The following is a 26,506-nucleotide window of genomic DNA, read 5'->3' on the forward strand; positions in this document are numbered from 1 at the left end:
GTACTTATTGACTGAATAAGGTCGGACGGGAAAGTATTTGGCTCTCAGTCATGACGCACGGATTTCGCGACGCTTACGTAAAGTCCGGCCCGACTTTATTCAGTCCGCAAGCATTTTATCATTTGACCTTCGTTCCTTCTTTTCTTTCTTTCTTCTTTCAGCTCGCATGTCACAAGGCCGTGTGGTTTCTCCGGCCCGTTCAAGCCGTTGCGTGCGGCCCTCCTACGGGAATAATGCTTTGCGATAAAGCGCGGACGGGGGCGCACGGATCATATGATACCATACGAGCTGAAACTAACCACTTTTCCCGTTTTGTAACCCAAATTTACTTACACAGAGTACATGTCAACCCAGTAGAGTCTTTCTTGTGAATAATCAAATGTCATTGAATATCTTGGTTTTGTGGTAGAGTTGACAAGAGTTTGCACGTTGCTACCATCCGTGCTCGCAGTTTTTATTTCTGAATGCGCACTCCACACAAGGAGCCTAAGAGAGAATGAAAAAACAAAGAAACAAACAAACGAACAAGTTATTTTTGTGTATTTTTAGGTTCCCTAATGTTTTTGTTGGCACAAAGGTATTCATCTGACAAATTCGAAATTTTCTTGTTCATTAAAAAAATTGATAAGAGCGCCTTTCGTTTATTGTGTGGTTTGATTGTCCGGGTGAGGTAGTCCCGAAATGGACTGAACTCTTGTCGGCAGTAGTGACTAACGTTTCGAAAACCAGAACGAAATTCAACATCAGAGTCACACGAAGACTTGTTTGTAAGTCAAGTGGTGCAAAATCCTGGCTCGTGAAAAGTGACTGGTCCGAGTTTTGCCGTCATGTCAATTTATCTAAGACTCAATAAGCGCTAGTCATTTGCAATTGGGTAGTTTCGTTCGGTTGATAAAGTTAAGTCATTTTGTTCGACTGTTTGCTTCGTTGATGTCGTGAACATTCATTGGTATTGTGCCAGAAATTGTTGACATCTGTCAATACGAATCTACTTCATGCTGGTAAACCCGCTTTCCAAAGTCAGTCGTAAAAAATAGTTCGTTCTTTGGGCTTAACTCCAACCCTAAATCAATAGCGGTGTAAGCGAGTCGCTAACTTTCTACAAGGTAAGTGATGACATCAGCGTTTCTCGTTGATCGTAAAGGTACAAAGTTTTGAGGCTTATGCCAGTCTATCCCGTGAAGGAGCCTAGTGTCCAAGTATTTCGCACGAGGTTCATTGCAGTTAACCTGATAAATCATTTAGCAGAATTCTTAATTTGCGGAGACCACTCACATCATACCTTTTACAGGGCAGGACCATTAACGGATATGATGACACACCAGCGTTGGTAACAACGATCTGTCGATTTGAGGAATTAACATGCATTTTTACGATACGTTTCGTAGTGTCCTCTGTCCAATAAAGTACTCTAGTAATCCAGTCAAATGTAAGAGCCTTTGTGATAACGTCTAAATGGATTATAAAAAAAAGAAAAGAAACAAAAACAAAAACAAAGTCATTACAAGTCAATAAGTGGGTCAGAGTTTCCATTAAGTTTATGTTCATCGTTAGTAGTAGTTGTTGTCACTTTTCTTTTATTGTTAACGTTCATGTTTTGATTTGGGTTTTGGACGATGTTTGGCAATTTCGGTTTGTTGGTCTTAAATTTACTTAGTTTCCCCCTACTTTTATGGTATTGATATAACGGTAATCAAGTACCACGAATCTTTGAAAGGTGGTTTGAAAACTTTCATATCATGCCACTAGCAGAGGACTGCTTCTACTTACAAACGACACATTAGCTACAGGAAACAGAAATCATAACAATAGAAATTTTCTCACTCCTTCAATGCACCTTTTTTTCCCTTTTTTTTTTTTTTTGGATAATATTCAGTAAAGGCTTTGCTAAATCTATATATTATTCAGTAAACCATGCCCAAACCTGCCACAAATCTTGTGGTCTTGCACAGTGTAAGGGCAAATCAATTAGAGCCGATTTTATCGCAAGTAATCTATGATCATAGTATAATTTAGTATCAGCAACTGAGTTGAAAACGTAAATTGGCCACTGTGAATAGTTTCAAAGCTGACATTTCGAGCGTTAGCCCTTAAACTCTTTACGGTAGCCAATTTACGTTATCAACTCAGTTGATAATACTAAATTATCCTGTTATACTCTCCCACCGACCTGACAACCCAGTTTCTTTAGAAAGTTACCCCCTTATTTATAGTCTATCATAAGGCTGAAATGGGTGAGGCGACTGTTTAGAACTTTCCAACCACCCTCTTTGCTAGTTATATACTAAACTAGTGTAAGAGCGTGAAGATGTGCTAACACTCATTGAGTCCACATGCTGTTGACATTTGGGCTGAACACCTGTAGTAATTCTTTTCGTTCTAATTTGACGATACACAATCGAATAGTTATCTAAATTACCTACTTTGTAACAACTCTATAATGATCACATACCCTTTAAAATAACCTTCATACCAGTGCCATTCAGAAACACCTTTTTGATATCGTTCCCGTCGGCATCAGCAAAGTAAATAAGCTTTGAATCGTAGTCATAGTCGAAAGCGACGATATTGATTCGTCTTCTCCATATTGTGGAGTAACTTGGCGGCCTGCTAAGACGACTAGTAGCTCTGAACTTAAATCTCCTTTTCGAAGTGATAATAAGGAGGCTTGTGTCATTTAAGCAGGATTTGCCATCGGGTGCCGTACGGCCTGACACACATACACATCTGAAAAACAAAGAAAGAAGATATTCGCATAAGCCCTTGCCACAATTATTTGCCGTTCACTGCAAACAATCCATTGCGTTGGCAGGAAATGAGGGATTCGATGACGTTTACAAGGGGACTCCAGATCAGATCGAGGTCTCTCTTCAAAACCGATTGTTCAGGCTTGCAAAAAGACTTGTTACCGACACTGGCAAAAGCCAGACAATATCGCAGTTGTGAAAAGTTGTAGGAATGAACAGTTAAATAAATAAATGAATGACGCGTCAGTTTGTAAGAGTATAAAGCAGGATCAACTTACCTTCTCCGGGACGAAGACACGGCTAAGCACAGCTCTGCACAGCCACCATTATTTGCGCATGGGCCTCCAGGTGGCTGCCGCTGAGGTGAGAACACGCGCACGTCTCTCAAACCATCCACCTGCGATCTTATGACCGTAACGTCTGTTCCATTATACTTATTTGCTCTTAGGATCGACTTACGCTTCCAGGTCGTCCAGTATACAAACTGGTGATGTACGGTTATGGCATATGGCTGATCCATGGCAGAGCCAATGACAGAAACAACATTACCTTGAGGATGTAAAAATTTCACCAAAAGATGGTGAATGATAAATTGCTTCCCCACGTTATATGGTTTTGTGCCAGGGGTGAAAAACCGGCGAGCCAGAAAAGAAAAAAAAAACATTCGGAGTAACAAAGAGAATCATTAACGAACGAAAAGGCTCACATCACCTCCGCGAATCAAACACGGGCCACGGCACTGAGAGGAGAATGCTGTAATCACTGCGCTCCCCGTGTTCGCATATGGATAACCAATTCGGTGCCCCTGCATAGACCAAGGTGTGTCTCAATTTTAAGGATCCACGAATTGTATTTACAGACACAAACAAATTAAAAATTTCTTACAAGAAGCCTCCACTGGTTTAAAGTTATGAAAATGTCTTGTCTTATTAAGATTAGTTAGAAAATATAAGAAACAAGACGAAAAATATCTGAAAACCGGAAGCTCAGCTGCTATATTGTGCCGTCTGAAATCATACGTTTACCGCTATGAGCATCTAATAAAACCTGTTGTGCTCATGTAGGTCCCACGGACAGAATGTAGATAATCGTGGCATTCGCATAAAATTTTAACTTACAACATCAATTTTGATAATTTGTTACATTGCAAGGAGCACGAAAAGTTGGCTTTTTATAGAATGCAACTTAGAAGCGAACAACCAAGAAATAAACCCATGTTCCTAGATTTGATCCTAGGACCTCTGGATTTCAAAATCCGGCGGCAAAACCCACTTATCTTCTCCACTTCCTAAACCACAAATGGAAAAAAAAACAGTAGGTTCTTACCACCATCAAGATCCATTCGCCACATAGCGTCGAGGGAATCCTGCACGTAGTACACCTTATCTTCCTCGTAGTCTATGGAAATTCCCGCACCTTCTTCACCCGCGTGTAATGGATAAATCTGATGATCCGAACCGTCCATTGCGGACCTGTGTATCCTCGGACGGTGTGTGTTCAAGTCATAGTCTGTCCAGAATAGCAGCCCCTTGGCTGGGTACACGGCAATCGCCTTAGGTCTATTGGTGTAGTCAGAAGAGATAACCACTGTTCTGTATGTACCATCCAGTCTGCTGACCTTGTGGAACAAGAAGAAAAACTGATTTATCATTTATCTAATATTTTTCCACTCGAAGGAAAGAAAGTCAGAGCAAGTTGAATCGTCTGAAGTTTGACATGATGCTCAAGGGCATAAAACACCAATTCTGACTCAATTTGGACCGACTTAATTCAGACTCAATTTGGAATCAGTTTGGGCTATCAGAACTGGCTGCACGAACTTTCCTGTTCAGGAAAAAAAAGTGGGGTTGGGGGCGGTCCGAGGAGTTACAGAAGCTATTCGGGTTTAATTGGTAGTTAGTTTCGTCGCTCCCGCACCGACTATTCGCGAGATGAACAGGATTTTTAGAAGAATGAATATTGTAGACAAGAATGCAATAAATACTACCAAAACAGCGCGACTAACGAAATTTGGGGTTCCCTCTTCATTGTGCACAAACGAGAACCGTTTCTTTCAGGTTGTTATGACGCAATAAGTGTTCTCTTTTTGCACTGTCTACTTAATCACATAGAACCTTTCCGTTTTGTTTTGTTTTCCGGTGGCTTTTGCAGTTCTTTGCACCATTTCTGCAACAATCTAAAAACAATCATCACCAAAAACATTTAGGGAAAGTTTTCTGCGAAGGGAAAAGCAAACCAGGAGTCAAGAAACTAAACAACGAACAGACACGCTAAAAAATTTGTTGTTTTGAAGATTTTCTTATGTCATTCTACTCTACTACAATTAGTCAAAGCACAATTGACCTCTCAGAGCCAAACCAAAGTGTTCTAAGTTTCCGTCTTTTCTAAGCTGATAACGCCATTTTCATGTGTGACAGTTTATTAATTAGGATTGATAGACAACACTCAATCGTCAGGTACCTCGATGACGTTGGAGCTAGAATCTGTCCAAAACATGTTTCCAGCGACCCAGTCAACCGCAAGGCCTTGTGGTCTTCGAATCCCGGTGTTAATAATGTCCTTTTTTAATGTCCCAACACGCGATATTTGACCAATTGTATTCGTGCGATCGTCCGCATAAAAAATCATACTGGAGTTGGCATGAAAGTCTATCGCGAAGCAGTTCCGCACGACTCCTAGCGGCTGCATGACTTCTGTTTCACTCTTTGGGTCCAGAGGAGCACCTTGGATCTCTGCGAACGTTTGACAGTATCCATATTAGGTACTTTGAATGATGGAGAGGAGAAATGATTAAAAGATAAATAATTGCAGCCAAACAGGTAAAATGATGACAGACATAGCTGCTAAAGGCCGTTAGACTTACAAAAAGACGCAAAGACTAGCCAACACACAGAGCAACTGACAGGCAGGCAGGCTGGCGTACTGACAGACAAACACACAGACAAATAGATAGAGAGATAGAGAGACGGACAAGAAGCCCATCCGACAGCCAGGAAGGAAGGCAGACAGGTAGCAAATTTCACCCGGTGGCCGATCACTGTGTCTTTTGATCAAACTCTACAAGGTAAATCACGGAACAATATCCAAACAGCAATAGACATTATGCTAACCTGTTAATGTTGCGTAAATTAAGAAGGTGTTCACACTCTCGCAGGTTTTTCCATCAGTGGCTAACGCATATCCCACTGCGCATGCGCAAGAAACTTCCATCAATCCCATCGGTAGACACAGCTGGGTACAATTACCATTGCTCACAGAACAACCACTTGTACCTGAAATAATGGTATAAACCGATCGCTTAACAACTCAGATGATGGCAGTACTATTGGCATTGACATACTCATAATTTGAACAACGGGGGTTTAGGCCACTAGATTGATTCGGTTTGCAGTTGCTTAAATTCAGTGCTGACAAATCTACAGTGCCAACAGTAACCTGAAATAACTGGTTTTATTTAACTTTTCTCTGTGACTAATCTAAAAACATCCCGCCACCCGCTAAACCAACTGAACTACAAATAATAAAGGGGGTAAGTTTCTAAAAAAACTGTGGTGCTGCGTCGGTGGGGATAATTTTGGTTTTATCAACTGACTTTATAATGTAAATTGGCTACCGTTGAGGGTTTCAAAGCTGATGTCTCGAGCGTTAGCCCTTCTTCAGAGCGGATGGAAACAAACCGGGAACGAGACAGAGTTATTGGCTCCTTTGTCCCGTAAAGAAAAGTGCTCACAACTGAATGAGATTATTCAACACGTTCTTTTGAATAAACAATTTCTTTTTATTCAAACAGTACCTGGTTGGTTTTCTTTGGCGAATACGCGCACACCATACAGATTCTCCGTGTCCTTCTTCAACACAGTCTTTCGTCTTCTACTCTTAGAACCTCGATAGATGCTTTCTGTCTGCCAGTCGGTCCAGAAAATCTTATCCTTGTAAATAACTAATCCAAATGGATGCGGTAAGTTCGCATAGTGTACTTTGATTAATGCTCCATCGAACGACATGGACCCAATGTTGTCTTGTCCAGCATCACACCAATATAATCGATTGGAGCTAAAATCTATAGCTAATCCATTAGGGTATTTGAGACCAGAACTCTTCAAAGAGGTTCTGTTTGAGCCATCCATGAGAGCACGCTCTATCCTGGGGTCATTTTTGTCCCAGTCGGTCCAGAAGAGCAGACTTCATGGCAAAAAAAAAATAAAACCAAGCAAACAAAAGAAATAAATACATAAACAAAACTGAACAATACGGCAACAATGAAGGTGGTTGAAAAAGGTTGCGTTGTTTTGAAGCAGCAATGTTTTGATGGATTCATGTTGCCACAACTTTCCGTTTAAATCCTTGACAATAACATTAAACAAATAACTGAACACCGTAAAACTAACTCCTCTTGGAAACGCCCTTGTTTTCAGCTCTGTGTGTTGTTAATTTAAAACAACGAGTTTTATTGATTGTCATTTTTTTAATTATTAATATTAATCATACCCATTACAATTTCCTCAAATGTGATTGGTGCATCAGCTGTTTTATATATCACTAATCACTCTGTACAGTTGTAATCGGATAATGTAATCGGACATTTCGCTGTCATCGAACACCTGTAATCGGACAGTTGAAGCAGCCTATTATACTAAGTCCACTCAACTAAATACACTAATCACAGAATTGATCACAATAACCATTAACCAAGAAAAAAAATGGGAAACTTCCAAATTTTTTGCTTCAGACATTGTCCCTACCAGAGATGTTTGTCCTATATGTTTTTTTTTTCGGAAATTGTAATGGTTATGATTAATTGGTAACAGGACTTCATGTCGTCCAATTCTGTCTGTAATCATACGAGTGATTGACAAATCGGACTCCCGCTTTGCGGTCGTCCAATTTTGTAAATCACTCGTATGATTACAGACTGAATTGGACTCCACTCGGTCCTACTACCATCATTAATTAAAAGGGAAGGAACTTAGCTCTACAGTAATTTGTGTTAACGGGGGCACAAGTTTGCTTTTCATTTCATGGTAGAAAAAATACGATACATTACTGCGACAACTTTGTGGTGCTGTCTCTTGAGAAAATAACCTAAGCATCACAAAAAAATCTAGATCGGCCAGTGATATTAGCAGTCGTTGCAGCGGAAAGTGATAGGGCGCTTACTATAAGAGAAAAGACTTTTCTACGAGTGACACCTACCCCATCGAAGGATGCACCACAATCGCCCTGGGTTTACTCAGACCCACGGTGAGCAGAATCTTTTGGTAACTACCATCCTGTCGTCCCACTCCAATAATTTTCTTTCCTTGATCAGTCCAGTAGATATTTTTTGCTGTCCAGTCATATGCTATGCCTTCTATTTGGCCAAAACCTACAAAAGAGAGAGAGAAAAAAAAAAAGAAAAACAATTCGTTCCACACAGAGAGAGAATGTAAAGTCTCCTACAAAGTTGGAAGGCCAAATCAACTACAAGCTTCATTCTGGCGTCCACCCCATAAGACAATATTGGTATAACACCACTGCTTTTGGGGTGGTCTGCTCTTCCATCTGATTCAACCCCACCCCCCTCCCCCCCAAACAACCTTACAATAACCTCTTCTCTAGATGTCCACTGCCTCTGCTTGAAAACGAGGGTTAGACTGAAGCCTGAGATAAGAAAATGATCTTCATTTTCGTAATACAACTCATTTTCACAACAAAGGTCCAATATTTAGCCTTATTTCAAAGTGTTTATAGAACTCGAAAAAACCTACCAATATTCTTGTGCGGTGACAAGACGATTTCAGAACTAAAAAACTTCCGAAAAAAAGTGTTTCAGTGTTTCACATCGGTGCAGTGTGGAAGGGCATGGCTGCAGTCGTTACCGTGAAATATTGGCTTAGGAATTGTCGGTGGAGATTGGCGAACAAAGTATTACTTATTCTCTCTATCAGTGACCCACTCTTGTTTTCACAAATTGTTAAGTCTAACATTTGAAGTGTACTCAGGCTACATAATTGCAAATTTTCAAATTTTCCTCACTCTGCACTCATACCACTCACCATCGATAATTGTTTCCCGGCCTGAGCCATTCACAAACACCCTGGAGATAGAATCTGTAGAGATGTCGCTCCAGAACACATACTGCTCTTCTACGCTGAAATCAACTCCGACAGCCGTCCTTAACTGTCTCACAGGTAACATCTGATCCTTGGTGATACTTGGGTTCAAGGATATTCCACTGATTCTGTTCTTCTTGGCATACAACAGGAACGCTTCCTCTGTAGAAAAAAGTAATTTTCTAGTGAGTGTCGAAAGTAATCTGGCACTTTCAGGAGCTTATCGTATGTCAATAGAACGCTTCTCAACAAGTGAGATGGAAAAATAAAACCAATCAATTAACCGTTGCCATAACTTAGGTTTAGGCTAAACGAAACTCAATCAAATTTGTGCTAAAGTAACTTTTATCTAACAGTGCATACCTTGCGAGATATAAGTGTTTTAGGAAATCGTTTGATTTCCAGACTATTACTGTATTGAGTATTAAAACCGCATTAAACTGTCCAATAAAAACAAAAATGAAAAGAGCTTTCAAGATGGGTAACTACCGGGTTCCAATGCACAGTTGAATAACTTAAGACGAGCAGAAGCAATCTTACCAAGGCATGTGACATTGTCGTCCTGTAGTACCCTACCCACAGGACAATGACAACTGTATCCTGACGGTTTCAGCAGACACAGGTGAGAACAAGTGCTGTTCAAACAATAATTTACACCTGAAACAGAAAATTCACTCCCTCTCAATGATTTCCGTTTAAGTTAAAGACGAAGGAGGAATTATAATAAAGAAAGATTTTAATTAAAATAGTCAAACCTGTATTTAGCGGTCAACCACGGTAAATGGCGGGGTAACCGCTTACAACATGTTGACCGCTGAAAGCAGGTTGCACAAATAAGGGGTGTTATGAAAAACGATATAAACACCACTTCGTGCCATGATTGACTACTGAATGTACACAATCTCGCTCAAAATTCTACTTACTTTGATTTTGGGAAAGAAATTAAAGATAACTTCAAAGATTATTCCTAGTTTCATTTGAGTGGTCCCGCTCTAAGTGACCGTTCAATGCAACCTTTGGGATCTAGTAAAGGGTGACTGCGACTGCTTAATGGAGGTGAAAATTACTGCGATTAAGCTAAAAAATTCGACCGCTAAATACAAGGTGACCGCTCACTACGGTGCTGCTTAATACAAGTTCGACAGTACATAGTTCCAAAATATGATTGTTTGATAAAGAAATTATGTAATTTAACGGCTACTTCAAAACAGCCTAGTGACCACTGTGCATTGTTCGCCAAATCTGTGACTTACACCAAACTTAATCGCCAGGTGAACGTAGCTTGGATCGCCGATTTAAAGGTAGATTTGCGCAGTACAAAAAAATACATCTAATAAAATTTTTGTTATGATGAAATCATTTACCTTGTGGTTGCTGAAGAGGATGGACTACGTGCAAGTCCATAGGTCGAAACCCAGCAGTGTAAACTAACGTAACGTTACCCTCATGGAACTTTTTTGTCTGCTTGACCTGTCTATCACTCCAGTCAGACCAGTATAACGTGTCCTCAAACAAGGTAATGGAGAACGGATGGCGAATCTTTCCTGCATCTCGAAGCACTGTGTAACGTTGAGAACCGTTGTAGTTACAGAAGGCAATGTAATCCAGCCTTGCATCGATCCAGTAGAGTCGCCTGTGGAGAAAAATGCAGAGTGGAAGCACACTTTTGGGTGGTTAAGTACGAAGTGCGACAATTCTGTTGGCTCAATTTCGCCGCTCTATCGAGTGCAGTCTCAGTAGCACAGCGGTCAGGGTCTGTGCATCCACGGACGCTGCAGTGGCAGAGCGGAGGCTTAAAATCGTGCCTTTAGGCTGTAAGAGCTGTAAGTTATTTACAGAGTGTCAACGTTTCTGATAATTTCAAAACAATATGGCAAATTATCAAAACGCCCGTATATTAATAAACGTTGTGTTCAAAAGGTCTCAATTTTTTTCTTTTCCAAACTTTTTTTTCTTTTTACAGAGTTCTCTTGATGACGTCCCTGCTCCCCCCTTCTCTCCCCCCCCCCCATTCCGCAAACTTGTGTGACACCAGTTTTATTTCCTATTGTTTCCCCAATGGCCTAACACTGAACTAACAGCGAACTCGTTGCAAAACGAGGCCATAGCTAACAGTGACAAATTTCCATCCTACTGCCAAGAAAAGAAACGCCCCATGCATCTAGTAAAGTGAAAGAGATTTTAACGCGAGGGCCGTCGAACAAACCTGTTGGCAACGTCTAGTGTGATGCCATTTGGCCACTCAATGGATGTATTAATGAGTACTTGTCGAGAACTGCCATCCATGTTGGCCCTCTCGATCCTGGACTTCGTAGCACCCCAGTCAGACCAGAAAAGAAGCCTGAATGTAAAGAAGAAAATAAAAATTAGTTTGAGTACGGCATAAACTAAGAGGCATCTTAAGTAGCATATATTGCTTATCGCCAGTGCTTTAGATTTAGCTGTATCCTCAAACAAGACGGAGAAATTTGGTGTAAAATATCAAAATAAACTGCGAACTAATTGGTCAGACGTCTCGAATACAAATTGGAGTTGCCTACCCGTCTCTCGGATCAACTGCAATTCCACGAGGGGATTTGAGGTCATCAGAAATCAACGCCATACGCCATTCGCCTTCCAAATCAGAGACTTCGATTTGATGGGTGTGCATGTCAGTCCAGTACAAATGGCGTCCAATCCAGTCCACCGCAAGACCTGAAACAAGAAGATCAAGATCACATCAACCATGAAGTACACCAATAAGGATCAAGCCAAGATTCTATATCTCCATAAAAGGAAATATTGCAAAGGAAATTCCCCTTTGGTTTTGTACTACAATGTGTGATAGAAGTCTTGGCACGCTCGACTACTTTTGGAATTTTTTTCCATAACTTTTGTCGTTGGTGGTGTTGACAAAATGGTTACCACCAGGGTGGGGGAGGAGACGGGGACTTTAAAAAAACTTATTAGAAATCAACGATAACATAACTGTTTATTATGTCAAATGGAGGGTTGTCGACCACTTACTAAGGGTAGGCGTACCAATGCCTTCTGTCACCGATTGTAGATCACTTCCGTTTCCGTAGATTCCAGAAATATCGAGAAAAAGCCAAATTCTGCCCACCTGGACAACACACAATTTTTCGCGCTGAACTTAAACATTCGAACAACTCGCGAGGTACATGGCACATGTCAGTTGACATGGTAATGCTAAGGGCTCATGGGAGAATCTTTTTTCCCAAAGAAAAATGTTACCAAGCAAAGGAAATGATCCTCTCAGTAGGACTGCAATCTTAGTAATTGCAGAAAATCTGCAGTACTAACGGCAACTGGGCACAAAGCAACACGCTACGAAGCAACACCCTAGGAGCGAGGCAGATTTTTAGAGGGTTCTTCTTTCTTGTAGAAAAACTTCTACCTGCGAGGAAAATTTATTTGCTTGACTTTCATCTGCGGGTCCAATGAGATTTATCTCAGCACAAGTTGTTGGGTAATGTTACCAGCAACATAATCGTTGCAAAATATTAGTTCTGCTAAAGGTATTAACTTGGTAATTATTCACCTTCCGTCATCGACAGTCCTGTTGTGATCACATCTTCGCATTCACTGCCATTCAGATAGCATCGTATGATTTTATCTTTAGTGACATCTGAAAAGTACAAACGCTGTTCAGACCAGTCAAAGTCTATACCAATTGCGCTCGACAGACCATCTAGCACTGTGAGGTGGCTGGATCCATGGCGAACGTCGACCTTCATCACCTGACGCCGGGTTGAGAAATAAAGGTATGGTGTGATGTTATCTATGGAGAGCGGACAGACCAAGTCAAAATTATGTGAAATGTTATCAAGACTTAAAATAATAGCGAGGCTAGGAGGGACATTCGGAATGTAGAAAGCTATGTATCAAAGGAGAGTCACCCAAGCTTCACTCTTATTCAAAGGCCGAGCTACGACGGACTAAGAAATCACCAGGGCCTGGGTTCTAGCTCTAGCAGAGTCACTACGTTAGGCTCTTGGGCAAGACATTTTACTCTCTCAGCACGCCATGCAGACCCGGAGTACAAATGGCTAATGGCAAACTGTCGCTCTACGATTGGTTCAGATAACTCTTGCCACTTTCTCAACCAATCATATTTGAAACTAATACCGACCGCGATATGTTCACTCGAATTTTCCCGTTCTTCAAACAGTTTGCTTTTTTACTTTAAAATCTCATCACCCGTTTGTTATAGTTTCTTTTAATCTGAATAAGAAGGGAGAGGAGATTATCGTCTATGAACAAGCATCCACTCGAGAATGGACCCATACTGTTAGCCGGTTGCAGCCACAGTAGCCGGATATGAGTACTAGCAACTACGAGTCTTTCAGGCCTTATAATATTCAAAGGAGCATTTTTTTTTTTTTGCAAGGGAAAAAACTAGAAAGCAAATTACAGGAATATAATTGATTCACGTAATCAGTTATGTCTAGACCTGGACGATTCAAACCAAGTGCGTGTCGCGAACTCAAAAGCGCAAGAAAATGTTCTCGACTAAGTGATGATTTGCGGAAAAATTACGCTACAAAATGCCACTTGTCTTACCGTTAGCTTTGCATCGTTTCAAATCATTCTCTAGTTTATAGCCTTCAAAACATTTACACCAGAATGATCCTTTGTTATTGACACACCGCTGGCTACATGTGCTGGGGTTGTCGCACTCGTCAACATCAAGACACGTGACACCATCATCGTCTAAGGAATATCCCTCGTGACACGAACACAAGATGCCTGTTGAAAAAAAAATTGATAAATAATTAAATACATAAAAATTCAGAACCAAACAAACATTTCATTTCCTCGGTGAAACTGGTGCATTTTGGTTGGGTTTAAAAGAACTCTGAGATAAATCAATCCTGGACAGGAGAGGACAAAGTTTATCTTCTCATCTTCTTTAACAAATCCCCTCGCCTAAAGATTGCCTTCCTTCCAAGTTTTGACAACCAGACTTAAGAAGACAATCTTCGATATAATTTCTTTTTTTTTTTTTTTTTTTTTTGGGGGGGGGAGGGGGGTGAATTACCCGACAGAATAGAAAGTTCTTCTTTTCAGGTCTCCTTCATAAGTTTCCTTTGTTCACAAAGAATGCGAGCCAATTTTCCTGGAAAAGTATCCTTCTTAAGGAAAACGTGCTAATGTTAGAGAGCTTCATGGTCGAGTGACGCAAAACCAAAACCAAACTGATCACAACAACCAATCAGATGAAAGGAGACCATAACGAACTGCCAATGAGATCTCAGCGAGCAAACAGCCTGAAGCGCGGGAAAAAATGAGGATACAAGTCAAGATTGATTTCCTTTTGATTCTGATTGGTTGAGAAAGTGGCACGAGTTTTCCTGAACCAGTCATATGGTGAGGTAAAGCGAAGCCAAAGCAATCCGGATTTCTTTCGACATTCAATTGAAAATTGCCCTGATACGAATCAAAATCGACTTCTATCTCTTATCACACCTCTGCTACGAATCAAAATCGATTTTTATTTGTTATCTCTACTCCGATACGAAACAAAATCGATTTTTATCTGTTATCACAGCACGTATAAGCGGCTGCCTATGGTGTGATAGGCGGCTGTGCCTATGCGCACAATAAACAGACGGCGGTGAGAGGTCTTATGGCCAGCGGTAGACAGTATGTAACCAGCCTTGATTTAAATTCGTGCATTCCTAGATAAACACCTTCTGGGAGATGTTTGCAGACTTGGGAACAGCCTCCATTTTCTTCATGACAACCAGTAAGCACACACCCTACTCCCTCGTCGCTACCATCGGGACAGTCTACTCGCCCATCACAAAACTTGTTCTCTTCCAAACACACGGACGAATTGAAACATTGCCTCTGAAAAGGGCTGCACGTGATTTGAGTCACAGCTGGCGGAAAAACGATAAATGGAAAATTGAAATAAAGCAAGAATTATCATTACCAATACCGTTGACACTGTTATTATTGCTATAAGAAAAATTATATTGTTATCAGCATCATAATTGATTATTATCACTGCATTCACTAAAAGGACGATAAACCGCAGACCTCCATCTTTTCTGTGCTGATTTATAGCAGGGAATGACAGGCCCCCATTTAAACCAGTTTAAAGCTTGATTACACCAATTTTGAAATCACTGGTGGTCCCTGTAATCTAATTGGCTCTAATTGGTGCTATTTATTCACGAATCGCACCATTTTTTGCTTTAAATCGCATCTTTTTCCCAGCCAATGAGGAGGCTACACCAAAAAAAATAAATAACCAATTAGATTTCAAGGCTTGTTTAAAGTAACCAACAAAATTGCAGGAAAATGAAAGACAAAGAGTATCATGTGGCAAATTTTGAAACTTTTGTTTCCCCCTCAAAAAAAAAGGATGAATGTAATTTCAAACCGGCTCAGCACTGCATCAATAAAATATTTGAACTGAGCAAGTCCTTTATTTGAGCAATTTCAAAATGGATATAATAAAAATGGTAATTGACCTCCTGTCGTGCAATTTGGTCTGAAATCATACTTGTGATTTCAAATCACGCGTACGATTCCAGCCCAAACTGCACTCCACTCAGTTCAATTACCATTATTAACTGTGCCACCCTGTCTAAATATCGAAAATAAATAAAAACATTTTGACTTCAACCACTTCTCGGTGTTCAGATATCGGATGAAACACTCTTCCTCGTGTTTGATATATTACCTAAAGATACATAAGGGAACATGAAATCTATTTTCAAATTAACTCACAGCAGTTACGCTCATCAGTCATATCACCACAATCGTTGTCCCCATCACAGACCCAGTCCCTCGTAACACATCGCTGATTGTCGCAGGTCAACTCGTCCGGAGCACAAGTTGATAATGAGCAGTTTGAGAGTTCATCTGACTCGTCTCCACAATCATCGTCATCATCGCACACATATCGCTTCGGGATACATTGGGAGTTATTGCACAAGAACTTGTCTACACCACAGCCGTTGGGTTCCACGGAGGCTACAAGGAAACGGACACAGGTTCAGAGATAGTGAGTGGCTTTACTAAGAGAGATAGATGTCAACTTTCGATGATAATAAACCGCTGCGCACAATCAAGTGCATGCGCGAAATGCAAAGACACCAGAATAAAACCAATTTAGAGAATTTTTCAAGCACTTACGGCATCCTGCCTCATCAGTTCCATCTTGGCAATCTTCAGCTCCGTCGCATCGCCAGCTTCCAGTGACGCACTGGCCATTCAAGCAACGAAATTCACCCTGCGTGCACTGCCGAGGAGGGCAACTCTGTTCATCCGCGTTATCACCGCAGTCGTCGTCACCGTCGCATCGCCAATCGGAGGGCAAACATTCTCCAGACGGGCAGGAAAAGTCCTGCTCCTGACAACTTTGGTTCTCTGCATGACATAAAACGATGAGAGTCATTGAAAGAAATATCGTCTTCAAATATGCTTCTGTTAAACCAGGTTTAACAGAATGAAGACAAGAACCAGAAAATGGAAATAATGAATTTTCCATTGCGTTCCAGTAATCACAAACTTGTATTTTCAAAGTGCCAAAATTCAGTTGGAAGTCGACAAAAATCATTTTAATTTAACTGCTTCTAAGAGGAGACAATTTTCGATCATGTTTTTTTTGTACTGAGGCGTGAGTAGTCCAGTGGTCAGTGTGCTGGACTCTGGGTCTGGCGGCCCAGGTTCAAGTCCTGGCTGGGGCATGACGTTGTGTCCTTAAACAAGACGCTTCACTCACATTGCTTCGTCTTCTCGGATAGGACGTAAAACCGTAGGCCCCGTCTCCTGCAGGGTTGGGGTAGGAGACGTTAATTTCCCACGCACGAGATTACTGTGTGGTGGATGTCCTCCCCTGGGGTGGGATGGGTGGAAGAGACTTGTAAGGCGCATCTGAATATATTCATATAGATATTTGCGCCGAATAAGTATTTATATTATTATTATTACTGTGTGTAAGATTTGGTGCGATGGGGTTATCAAATGTAGGGCGGACTTGGGTCACTTACCACATTTCAATTCGTCCGAACCATCAACACAATCATCAAACCCATCACATCTCCAACTGATAGGAACGCATTTACCATCGCTACAGCGGAATTGCACCGCGGTGCAGGCGGACAGTGAACAGTTAGACTCATCCGAGCGATCTCCGGTTCCACAGTCGTTGTCACCATCGCAATACCAGTTTTCAGGGATGCATTTACCGCTTTTCAAGCAGCGGAATTGGTTTTCCTTGCAAGATACACCAGCTAAAATCAAAGAAAGAAAAGAACAAAACAAAGAAACAGAAGTATTTGAGAAGCTCCTCGACAGGATTCCTGGGGTAACTTTCTTAAAAGTCGCTATCCGGCGACCTAAACCATGAAATTATTGGCACAAATAAAATTTTAGACGCTAGGAAAGTCTATCTAGCGATTATTTTTTCAAAACATTCACTGCACCTCTCACGGCTGAACACTAAGACTACCGAAGAGAAAGAAGCAAAATGTCTGTATAACAGAAAATGAGTTATTAGCAATATTGTATACAAATGTTTCTCTATTTATTGATAAGACTACTTGACTTGGAGCCCCCACATTACACCAAAACCAAAGGAATCACGCGGCTAACGAAAGGAAAGAAAAATTCCTTTGAGAGCCAATGAGAAGTCAAGGTAAAAACAAGCACAGTACCTAAAACACAGGAAAACACGAGCGACTATGTCGTGATTGGTTTTAAATTTTGATCTGATTGATCAAGAGAGTTGCGCAAGATAATACTAAGAAAATGGAGGCTATTCCCAAGTCTGCAAGCATCTTCCAGAAGGTGTGTATCTAGGGATGCACGAGTTCTTGGTACCGCTAAAATCATGACTTCAGCATCAAATCTAGTTGCCGAAGTTTCCTTCTCCTTGTCACACGAGCAAAATGTTCACATAAAAAGTGCCCTGTTTGGCTAGCGTGTGAATAGATGTCACTTCTGCAATTAATCCTATCAAAGCTGAATGTCATAAAACCTTGAGACTTGACCGCTCTTAAACTTAATTTGAATCAAACTTACGACAATCTGCAAATTGCGACTCATCTGAGTGATCCAGACAGTCAAATTCTCCATCGCATTTCCAGTTTTTGGAAATACAGGCCCCATCGTGACATGCAAATTGATTTGCTGGACAGTGAGGTGTAGGGCTGACAGATTCATTGACTGAATTTCAAAAAGATTAAAAAAAAGCGTCAGGCACAAGTTATAAGAACAATTACTCTCACACAAGTCAATTACGAACATACAAGATAATGTGTCATATCAACTGAGTCGATAATGTAAATGAATCACTGTAAAAAGTTTCTAAAGCTGACATTAGCATCGAATGTTAGCCCATTCCCTTTACCGCTCGAATTATCAAACTCTTCACGGTGGCCGATCTAAATTATAAACTCAGTTGATAAGCCAAATTATCTTGTTGTACCACCACCGACGCAGCACCTCAGTTTCCTTAAAAAGTTACCCCCTTACTCTCCGACAAGTCAATTAGGACCTTGGCCTCCTTAGTAGATGTCAGACGTATCAAATGAAAATAAATCAGTTTAAAATTGGACTATAATGAATAAGGTTCTGGAATCGGACTGATTTAATCACAGTTCGCTGTGTTCTTTTTGATGATGTTTAGCTTGTTTCTGTCTTGCAGTTCCCTGTTTCGACAATGATGGTCACATTAAAAAGTCTCTGTCCAGTTTTCTGAAGACAACACATGCATTTAAATCTATTTAATTCGTTTTAGCTTTTGTTTCCAAAGGAATGCATTTTGTTGTCAAATGGCAAGAATGCCCCTTCGATAGAAAATTTTCCCTAGATGCAAGGAGAGACCTCTCCTACCAACCTTTCATGTTATTTTGTACTCTACTGAAGGGAAATGCTGACGGCGCTCGATAAAGCCACTTTATTCCGGTTACTTTCAAACTTTACAACACTCTCAAATCACTAGCAGATGTGAATGACTTATAACTTTTCCTCACAAGTTAAGTACATCCTCCGGTAAAACAAGAGCGAGAATAAACGCACTTATCAGTAGGTGAGTGTTATTGTGATTGAACACTAAATTCTCTTCACTAACATACAAAAAAATAGACATAAGCTACAGAAGAGAATCATCATCCAGATCATGGGAACGAAATGGTTTAATCATCTGTGTTTGTCTTGCTTGATATCGTTTTTAGTTTGTTTGTTTGTTTATTTGTTTGTTTGCTCTCTGCTCCACTTACCAATACATGTCTTGTTACTGCCATACTCCAACTGCATACCATAAGGACAGGCACACGTGTAACCTCCTGGACGCAACAGACATAAGTGGCTACAACCAGAAGAGCCACTGCTACAGGGACTACTGCCTGTGAAAAGAAAAAAACCAAAATGTATAACACTTATCATAGAATAAAAATTTTAATACGCAAACTGGCCTACAGTTTTAATCTAAATAAAAATTTTAATACGCAAACTGGCCTACAGTGCACAGTGCAAAGACATGAAGCAAATTAGAGTGAGAAATCCCTAAAGACCATCCATTTTACTAATGTAACATCTTAAAATATTAATCCCTTTTAGTACAGCACCACTATAACATTCCTCTAGTTGTTCAGAGGGCAAATAACGCTATCCGAAAGATAAATCGCTATCCAAAGGATAAGTGAAGACAAAACTTACTGGGCTTTCCACCGGATAGAGATTTATGTAGTGTATAGCGTTATTTACCCTTTGAGCAACCAGGGCCTTGCCGACTTTCACTCTAGAATCATTCTTAATCTGGACTTGGATTGAAATTCTTTATCTGCTGTTCTGAAAATGCGCGTTAGGCAGTGTTAAATATTGAGTAACCAAGGGATGGTTCGAAATGAGACGGATCACATCAGATTTAAAGAACAACACATCAGAAACGTTTTTTACAAAATGACAACACTCCCAGTCTGGCTGCCTTTTAATGTGCATGCACAGCCGCTGGCCAAATACATTACAGGCAGAATTTAAATTTCCCACCTGTTTGTCTCTTGGAGTCATAAACTCTAATTTCCATCACACCCTCCAAGCCTGATCTTAGTACCACCTCAGAAGATGGATCAGTGATCTTTGCTCTTAGTAGTTCGTGCCTGGTCCAATCAGTCCAGTAGACGAATCCATTGTGAACGTCAAGACCAAACGGGTGACCTGTGGTCAGAAGTATCATCTTACGATCAGAGCCATCCAGATTCACGCTTTCAATGGCGGAGGTCATTTCATCTGACCAGTAGAGTTTCCTTGAGGCGTAGTCGATGCTGAGGCCATTTGGCCGGGCCAAACCCCCTCCTTGTACAAAGATTTGACGTCCTGTGCCGTCCATGTTGGCAGCTTCTATTCTGGCTGGAGTAATCCAAGCGCTCCAATACATTCGCCTGGTTTTACAATCAAGCAGCACATCTTAGTAAACATCATATGAGAGAAATAGTTCCCAAAGCCAGTTAAGGACTAAAACCTCGTCATTTTTTAATTGTTTGACCCCTAGTAGTGTTAGTTATGACAATTCTCTTTATAATTTTAATACACGATCACGCACTTAGAGTAGTGTTCTCCCTTATTTTAAACATGATAGGTAAAATAGATTTTCAAACCGGTAAAGCAATCCTTTTACATGTTGAATTTTCAAGAATTCCAAGCAATTTTAAACGGTAAGAAGAGGTACTACAGGCGGTAAATGTTACCGGTTACTGCCTGAAAAGGAGAACATTGTGAGAGTATGACCCTTTGATCCCTAAGGGCCTACTTACACGGTACGACTTTGTCGCATGCGACAAGCTTACGACAGGCTTACGACACGAATTTTTTCGTGTAAATCAAACCTACAACTCGCTTACGACTCTTAAGTCATGTCGTAGGCCTGTCGTAAGCTTGTCGCATGCGACAAAGTCGTGCCGTGTAAATAGGCCTTAAGAGTGACTAGTATCTAATTTCTCCACATAATATCACCCCTGAATCTTCTATTAACGTCATGAGAATAGAGGAAATGATCACCAACTTATGAAGTTCTTGATTGTTAAACAAATTCTCCTTGTCAGCACCTTAGAACAATATGGAGAACAATATGGAGAACATGGATACTGATAGCAGAGTGTAAAGGGTTAAGAGAGGTAAATAGATCACTCAAGCAGCACATCTTACTAAACATCATTTAAGAGAGCTAGCTCCAGTTGAGTATGACAATTCCCCTTACAATTTCAGTACACTACGATGCACTTAGACCTAACCCTTTACACCATAAAATTAGTATTAATTTTCTCCACACTGATCTCTCTACATGTTCTCTCGTACTGACAAAGAAAACTTGTTGGACAGCCAGGAGGTTCCTAAATTGGTGATCATTCCTTTCATTCTCGTCATCTCTACACCTGATTCAAAGCTGACATTGTTAAGGGGGAATTGGAGTCTATTCACTCTTATGGGTTTAAGGGCAAAACATAAATGAGAAAACTCTCAAGCTAAGAATGTTCTTTAAAAGTAATATCAGTGAACAAATTATCAACTAGTCAACATAAAAATGAATAGCAATTGGCTTCCAAATCCTGGAAATAAAAGAATTTAACTTACCCGTCCACAGGATTTACCACGATAGCTGAAGGTCTTGCCACATCTTCATGAAATAACACTTTCTTAAATGATCCGTCTAATTTCGCTACTGCCACCTCACGTTTGTCTGCGTCTGTCCAATACAAGTTTCGACCAAGCCAATCCACTGCAATACCATTCACAGATCTCACCGATTTGACCAAAACCTCCACCTTTCTGTCAAAACGACCAACTCTGCTGATGTTGTCCCGTTCATTGTCTGAGAAGTATATCATTTGCTCTTTGACATCATAGTCAATACCTACAGCATTTCCGAGCCCAGACAGAGGAAGAATTGCATCGCCAGATGAATTCACCTCTTTAGGTATACCAGCAATTTCTGTATTACGGGCGAAGATCAGGAAGGTCTCCATCTTCTTGCACGATTTTCCATCATCCGTTAACTGATATCCCGTTTTACACTTGCATATACAATCTCTGTGTGGAACTGGGGATATGAGACAAAGGTGTTCGCAAGTGCACTTTCTATTTTCACACGGATTTGCAGCAGCTGGCTGCCTGGCGCTGTGATACACATGAACATCCATTGGCTGCCCAAGGTTTGCCAAGAGAACTGTGCTATGATTACCAAAGAACTTCTCCACTTTCACAACTGCATGCCTTGTCCAGTCTGAGAAGTACAAGTCATTTCGAAACACAGTGATGGCAAATGGATGTACAACTCTTGGATAGCCAAGAACCCTTCTCCTGTTTTTACCGTCATAACTCATGGCTCCAATATAGTCAAGGTGTGCGTCTCCCCAGTAAATTTGACGCGTGGGGTAATCCAAGGTCAGCGCATTGGGCCAATAAACAGCTGTGTTGGCAATAGTCTTGCGATTTGTTCCATCCATTCCAGCCCGCTCTATCACGTGTTTTCCCCAGTCAGTCCAGAACAGGTAGCTAAAAGAGAGAATTTCTATAAAATGAGTTGAAATCCATCTTCATATCATCTTCCAGTCACGTCTTAGGGAGGATTATCTTTCATCGCACTAATGATATTCTCCGTAACTAGTTAACTAGTTTTATCTTAAAACATTATTGTCCATGGATGTAACAGCAACTTAGCTTTGATCATTGAAGATAATTAACTACGATGACAATTCTTTGTTTTTGCGTGTGACGTTTACATAGTTCGTGTTTATTTTGGCCATACTGTACCTCCGCTATAACTTAATCCAGCTCCCTGTCAATTATAGCTGCGTAGTTATTCCAGGATGCTAGTACCCTTTAATCATCATAATAATACTAATTAATTATTATTTTCTATTAAATACATTACTAAAACTTGATAAAGGGTACAATAAAGAGAACTGTTCTGGTTGTTCCCGAAGAGAAATGTTAAGAGAAAAAAAAACATGCCTACGTACAACTCACCCATCCCTAGGGTCAACCGCAATGCCTCTTGGGCTTGCAAGATCAGTAGTTATAAGCGATAACAGGAAACTCCCGTTCAATCTACAGACAAAGATCCTTTTAGCAGAGCTATCGACAAAGTACAAATTCTTTGCCACCCAATCCACAGCAATCCCATCTGACACAGCTAACCCATCTTTTGCCACAGCTTCTACCTAAAAAAGATAACAAAACGAAGTCTAAGGTTAACGACCTGCACTGAGATCTTTGACAAACTCCTCTCATTATCTTTTAAAGGTGCTTTTCAGAAAAAGGATCCTGTTCTCGGACCACACTTAAAGGAGAGGCAGCGATGGAGCTTGAAACCCCAAACCATGAACAAAAATCTGTCATTTTAAGCGCAATCGCTCATAAAGTATGCAGTTAGGATTGAGGAAAGAAGAGAAAGCAAGTAAGCCCTTATTACTAGCGCTGAGGTATGCGCGTTTCTTCGCCCGCGATAAAGTTTGAGACCGAGCTGACGAGAGGTCTGCGAGGGGTCTGGCACTAACAATGAGTGCCAGATCCCCCGCAGACCTTTCGAAGGCTGGTCTCAAACTTTCTTGCGGGCTTAGAGACGCGCGTGCCGCGGCACTAGAAATGAAAACCTGCTCGCATATGGAAATACTGAAAATAAAATAAAAAATGAAATCTCAATCCATCGCATGGTCATATTACCTCTCCAAGGCGTCCACCATCTTGATGAAACACAATATTTGCCCTGTAAATGGCATTATCTTTTACATCTGACCAGTAAAGTTTTCCATCCTCGACGTCAAAATCAATGGCCACTGTTCGGCTTGAGTTTGAGAAAACGTCACCGTAATTTCTACCATTCAAACTAACTTGGCGAATGCTTTTCCTGTTCGCTAACAATAACCATGCCTCTTCTTCACCTGAAAAAGGGAACAAGCTTTGAATAAATTATACATTATTACCACAGTCCATCTTATGGCCTGTGGAACAGGCGCCATTTAATTAGTTTTACAGAGGAGCAGAAGCAAGTAGGAGGCGAACACGAGAAAAGCTCAAGAAGAGTGCAAGGAATGTGCGAGGGGTGAGTTACGCACAACTAAATTAAGACTCTACGTGACTCTGCTTTTACGCTCTTCGCACACTCGCCTCGCATTTACATTGACTGATTTCAGCCCTTAGCACCCTAACATCAGTATCCATATTCCCCATACTGTTCTCTATACATTTCCTTTGATACTGACAAGGAGAATTTGTTTATCAATCAAAGCCTCTTAAGTTGACGATCGTTTCCTTTTATTCTCCTGATCCTAATTACTGATTCAGCAGCATTAATTCGAGGAGCAATTGCATGTCGGTCACCCTGTGGATTTATCGTTTCGTGAAACAGATCAAGTCGCATAGATAGATAGTGTATGGCAAAGAGGGTGGCTTTGCATTTTAACAAGTAAAAGTCTAAAAATTAGAGAGAGAAAATTTACCTTTTGGACGACAGGTTCGTGGTGGTTCATAAACGTAACCATCCAGACAGGAGCACTTGTAAGACCCCTCAGTGTTGATGCATTCATGATCACAAATTCCAAGAATAAAACACTCATTGATATCTAAATTTAAAAAGTGCAAAGTAAATTTATCAGTCCACTAGTGCGACATTTTAATACATTAGGGCATAGAACAGTGTCGATGCATTCAGGATCACATATCTCAAGAATTAAACAATCATTGACATCTGAATGTAAACAGAACAAGGTATATACCTCTTTACTAAACGAATTCGAAGTCTGTACTGTAAGTTATGGACCTAGTTCTATCAGTTTTATGGCCGAAGGGCGAATTCGAAGCCTACAGGCTATACACCCGAGCAGAAAAAACAAGATTCAGTAACTTTCAGTAGGCACCGAGAAAACGAGATACGTAAGATATATTTATTCTATCTCTGGGTTTAAACAAAGGGATAAGATTTCAATTCAAATAAACTTTTAAAATTAGCGGGCCGTACAGTTATCACTTTGCATTTATCTTAAAAGGCAGTTGATATCATTTATCGTTTGAGCAAATGCAAAATTGCTTGTACTAAGAAATTAATTCTCACCGTTACATGAAATCCCATCAGAATCAAGACTATAACCAGGTCTGCAGAAACACTCTGCTCCACTTCGAGTCTGTTTACAGATTTGGCTGCAATTTTTCAGCTTCAAGCAGTTTTCGCTTACTGCAAACAAAACAGTGCAACTTTACCACCACAAATATTGTCTTTACTGGAGGTTCTTTCTCAATTCTAACGATTAACAGCTATTATAATAAGTTATGTCAAGCAAAATATTGCGATTTGTCAACGGCAACAAGATTAATTGCTTGCCAAAGCCACTGGCCGAATAATTGATCCGCCAGGCACAGCCAACAATTTAAACGAGAAAAACAGGGTTGATATCGCACCACTTCATTTCGAAAACTGAGGCAGAATACCTGGCATGGCGCTTCTAACCTTTTAGAACTTAAAATCAGTATGCATATTCTCCATACTGTTCTCTATACATTTACTAAGGTGTTGACAGGGAGAATTTGTTTAATAATCAAGAGCTTCTTTAGTTGGTGATCATTTCCTGTATTCTCTGACTTTAATGCGTGATTCAGGAGCGATAATGTACGGAGAAATTAGCTGCTTGTCGCTCTTTGAGTTCAGGGCTAAAAGAAAAGCAGTCATAACAAGCTGAGCCTAAAGCTGATAGAAGAGTAATTTAGACAATTAACTTACGGCAATGTGGTCCTTCATCAGAATTATCACCACAATCATTATTTCCATCACACACTTTAGCTAAGTCCAAACAGTGAGATGTTCCAACACACTGCCATTGATTCGATGAACATGTCACAGGACCTGGCATTAGGGCACAAGATGAAATGATTGGTTTAGTTAAAAATTGTTGACGGGTCTACTGCCATTCACAAATGATCTTTTGTGATGACTTTCTTCAGCGTTGTGATGATAGAGACGGCTCTTTAGTTGTTTTTTAAAATGGTACAGGGTTCTTAATTTTTTCAGAAACAAATTGCAAGGACTTTTTCAGGACTATGATTGATTTTTCCATGACTCAATTTCGCCTTCAACCCTCTCATTCCCAAGATTTCAAAATCAATTCTCCTCACGATCTACATGTATTTCTTACAACGTAGATTCTAAAAACTTTATTCCTAGATTTAAGCAGATTTCCAGGACTTTCCAGGACCTTTAGTCTTTTCCCAGGACTTTCCAATCCTGGAAAATGTCAAGATAAATTTCAGGACTCTCTAGATTTTCCAGGACACGTAAAAACCCTGATGGTACAATTTCCTTATCAGTATTCTCCAATCTTGGAAGTGAGAGCAAAATTTAGCTGCCAGAAGTGGCTGTATGCATACAGAATCATAATAATGACCCATAAAGCAGATATCCTTGGCTCATGATAAAACACTAGTCTTATACAAATACAGAATCAATAGGTGATAATTAAGAATTGATTACCGCAGTTTTGTTCATCAGAATTATCATCACAGTCTTTATCCCCATCACATTTCCAGTTGATATTTATGCATTTTCCATCAGAACATCTGAACTCAGTTGCCTCATCACAGGCATTTTGTGCTACAAATAGAAAATGCAAAGCAAAAAAATTCATGTTCTGTAGAAGATGAAAAAAGGGATTCTCAAACACT

General features: G+C 40.4%; 1 protein-coding gene across 2 annotated transcripts in view; it reads right to left on the bottom strand.

Moving 5' to 3' along the window:
• LOC131770060 (low-density lipoprotein receptor-related protein 2) overlaps window positions 1-26,506 on the bottom strand; it is a 57,530-nt gene that overhangs the window by 21,361 nt on the left and 9,663 nt on the right. For both annotated transcript variants that reach the window (XM_066160749.1, XM_059085778.2), the window contains 30 exons: window positions 26,316-26,435; window positions 25,569-25,691; window positions 24,906-25,025; window positions 24,295-24,417; window positions 23,519-23,736; window positions 22,823-23,016; window positions 21,428-22,348; window positions 19,847-20,238; window positions 19,078-19,203; window positions 17,879-18,022; window positions 16,846-17,088; window positions 15,989-16,222; window positions 15,581-15,826; window positions 14,533-14,724; window positions 13,403-13,588; window positions 12,381-12,620; window positions 11,380-11,533; window positions 11,046-11,180; window positions 10,204-10,472; window positions 9,380-9,496; window positions 8,783-9,001; window positions 7,941-8,112; window positions 6,541-6,929; window positions 5,858-6,019; window positions 5,208-5,479; window positions 4,074-4,365; window positions 3,026-3,296; window positions 2,453-2,727; window positions 1,283-1,451; window positions 334-486 (listed from right to left, as the gene is read on the bottom strand). In XM_066160749.1, coding sequence (XP_066016846.1) covers window positions 334-486; window positions 1,283-1,451; window positions 2,453-2,727; window positions 3,026-3,296; window positions 4,074-4,365; window positions 5,208-5,479; window positions 5,858-6,019; window positions 6,541-6,929; window positions 7,941-8,112; window positions 8,783-9,001; window positions 9,380-9,496; window positions 10,204-10,472; window positions 11,046-11,180; window positions 11,380-11,533; window positions 12,381-12,620; window positions 13,403-13,588; window positions 14,533-14,724; window positions 15,581-15,826; window positions 15,989-16,222; window positions 16,846-17,088; window positions 17,879-18,022; window positions 19,078-19,203; window positions 19,847-20,238; window positions 21,428-22,348; window positions 22,823-23,016; window positions 23,519-23,736; window positions 24,295-24,417; window positions 24,906-25,025; window positions 25,569-25,691; window positions 26,316-26,435 — 6,871 coding nt within the window. The remainder of the gene's footprint in view (window positions 1-333; window positions 487-1,282; window positions 1,452-2,452; window positions 2,728-3,025; window positions 3,297-4,073; window positions 4,366-5,207; window positions 5,480-5,857; window positions 6,020-6,540; window positions 6,930-7,940; window positions 8,113-8,782; window positions 9,002-9,379; window positions 9,497-10,203; window positions 10,473-11,045; window positions 11,181-11,379; window positions 11,534-12,380; window positions 12,621-13,402; window positions 13,589-14,532; window positions 14,725-15,580; window positions 15,827-15,988; window positions 16,223-16,845; window positions 17,089-17,878; window positions 18,023-19,077; window positions 19,204-19,846; window positions 20,239-21,427; window positions 22,349-22,822; window positions 23,017-23,518; window positions 23,737-24,294; window positions 24,418-24,905; window positions 25,026-25,568; window positions 25,692-26,315; window positions 26,436-26,506) is intronic.

This window comes from Pocillopora verrucosa, chromosome 13 (assembly GCF_036669915.1).
Source record: "Pocillopora verrucosa isolate sample1 chromosome 13, ASM3666991v2, whole genome shotgun sequence".
Taxonomy (NCBI): domain Eukaryota; kingdom Metazoa; phylum Cnidaria; class Anthozoa; order Scleractinia; family Pocilloporidae; genus Pocillopora; species Pocillopora verrucosa.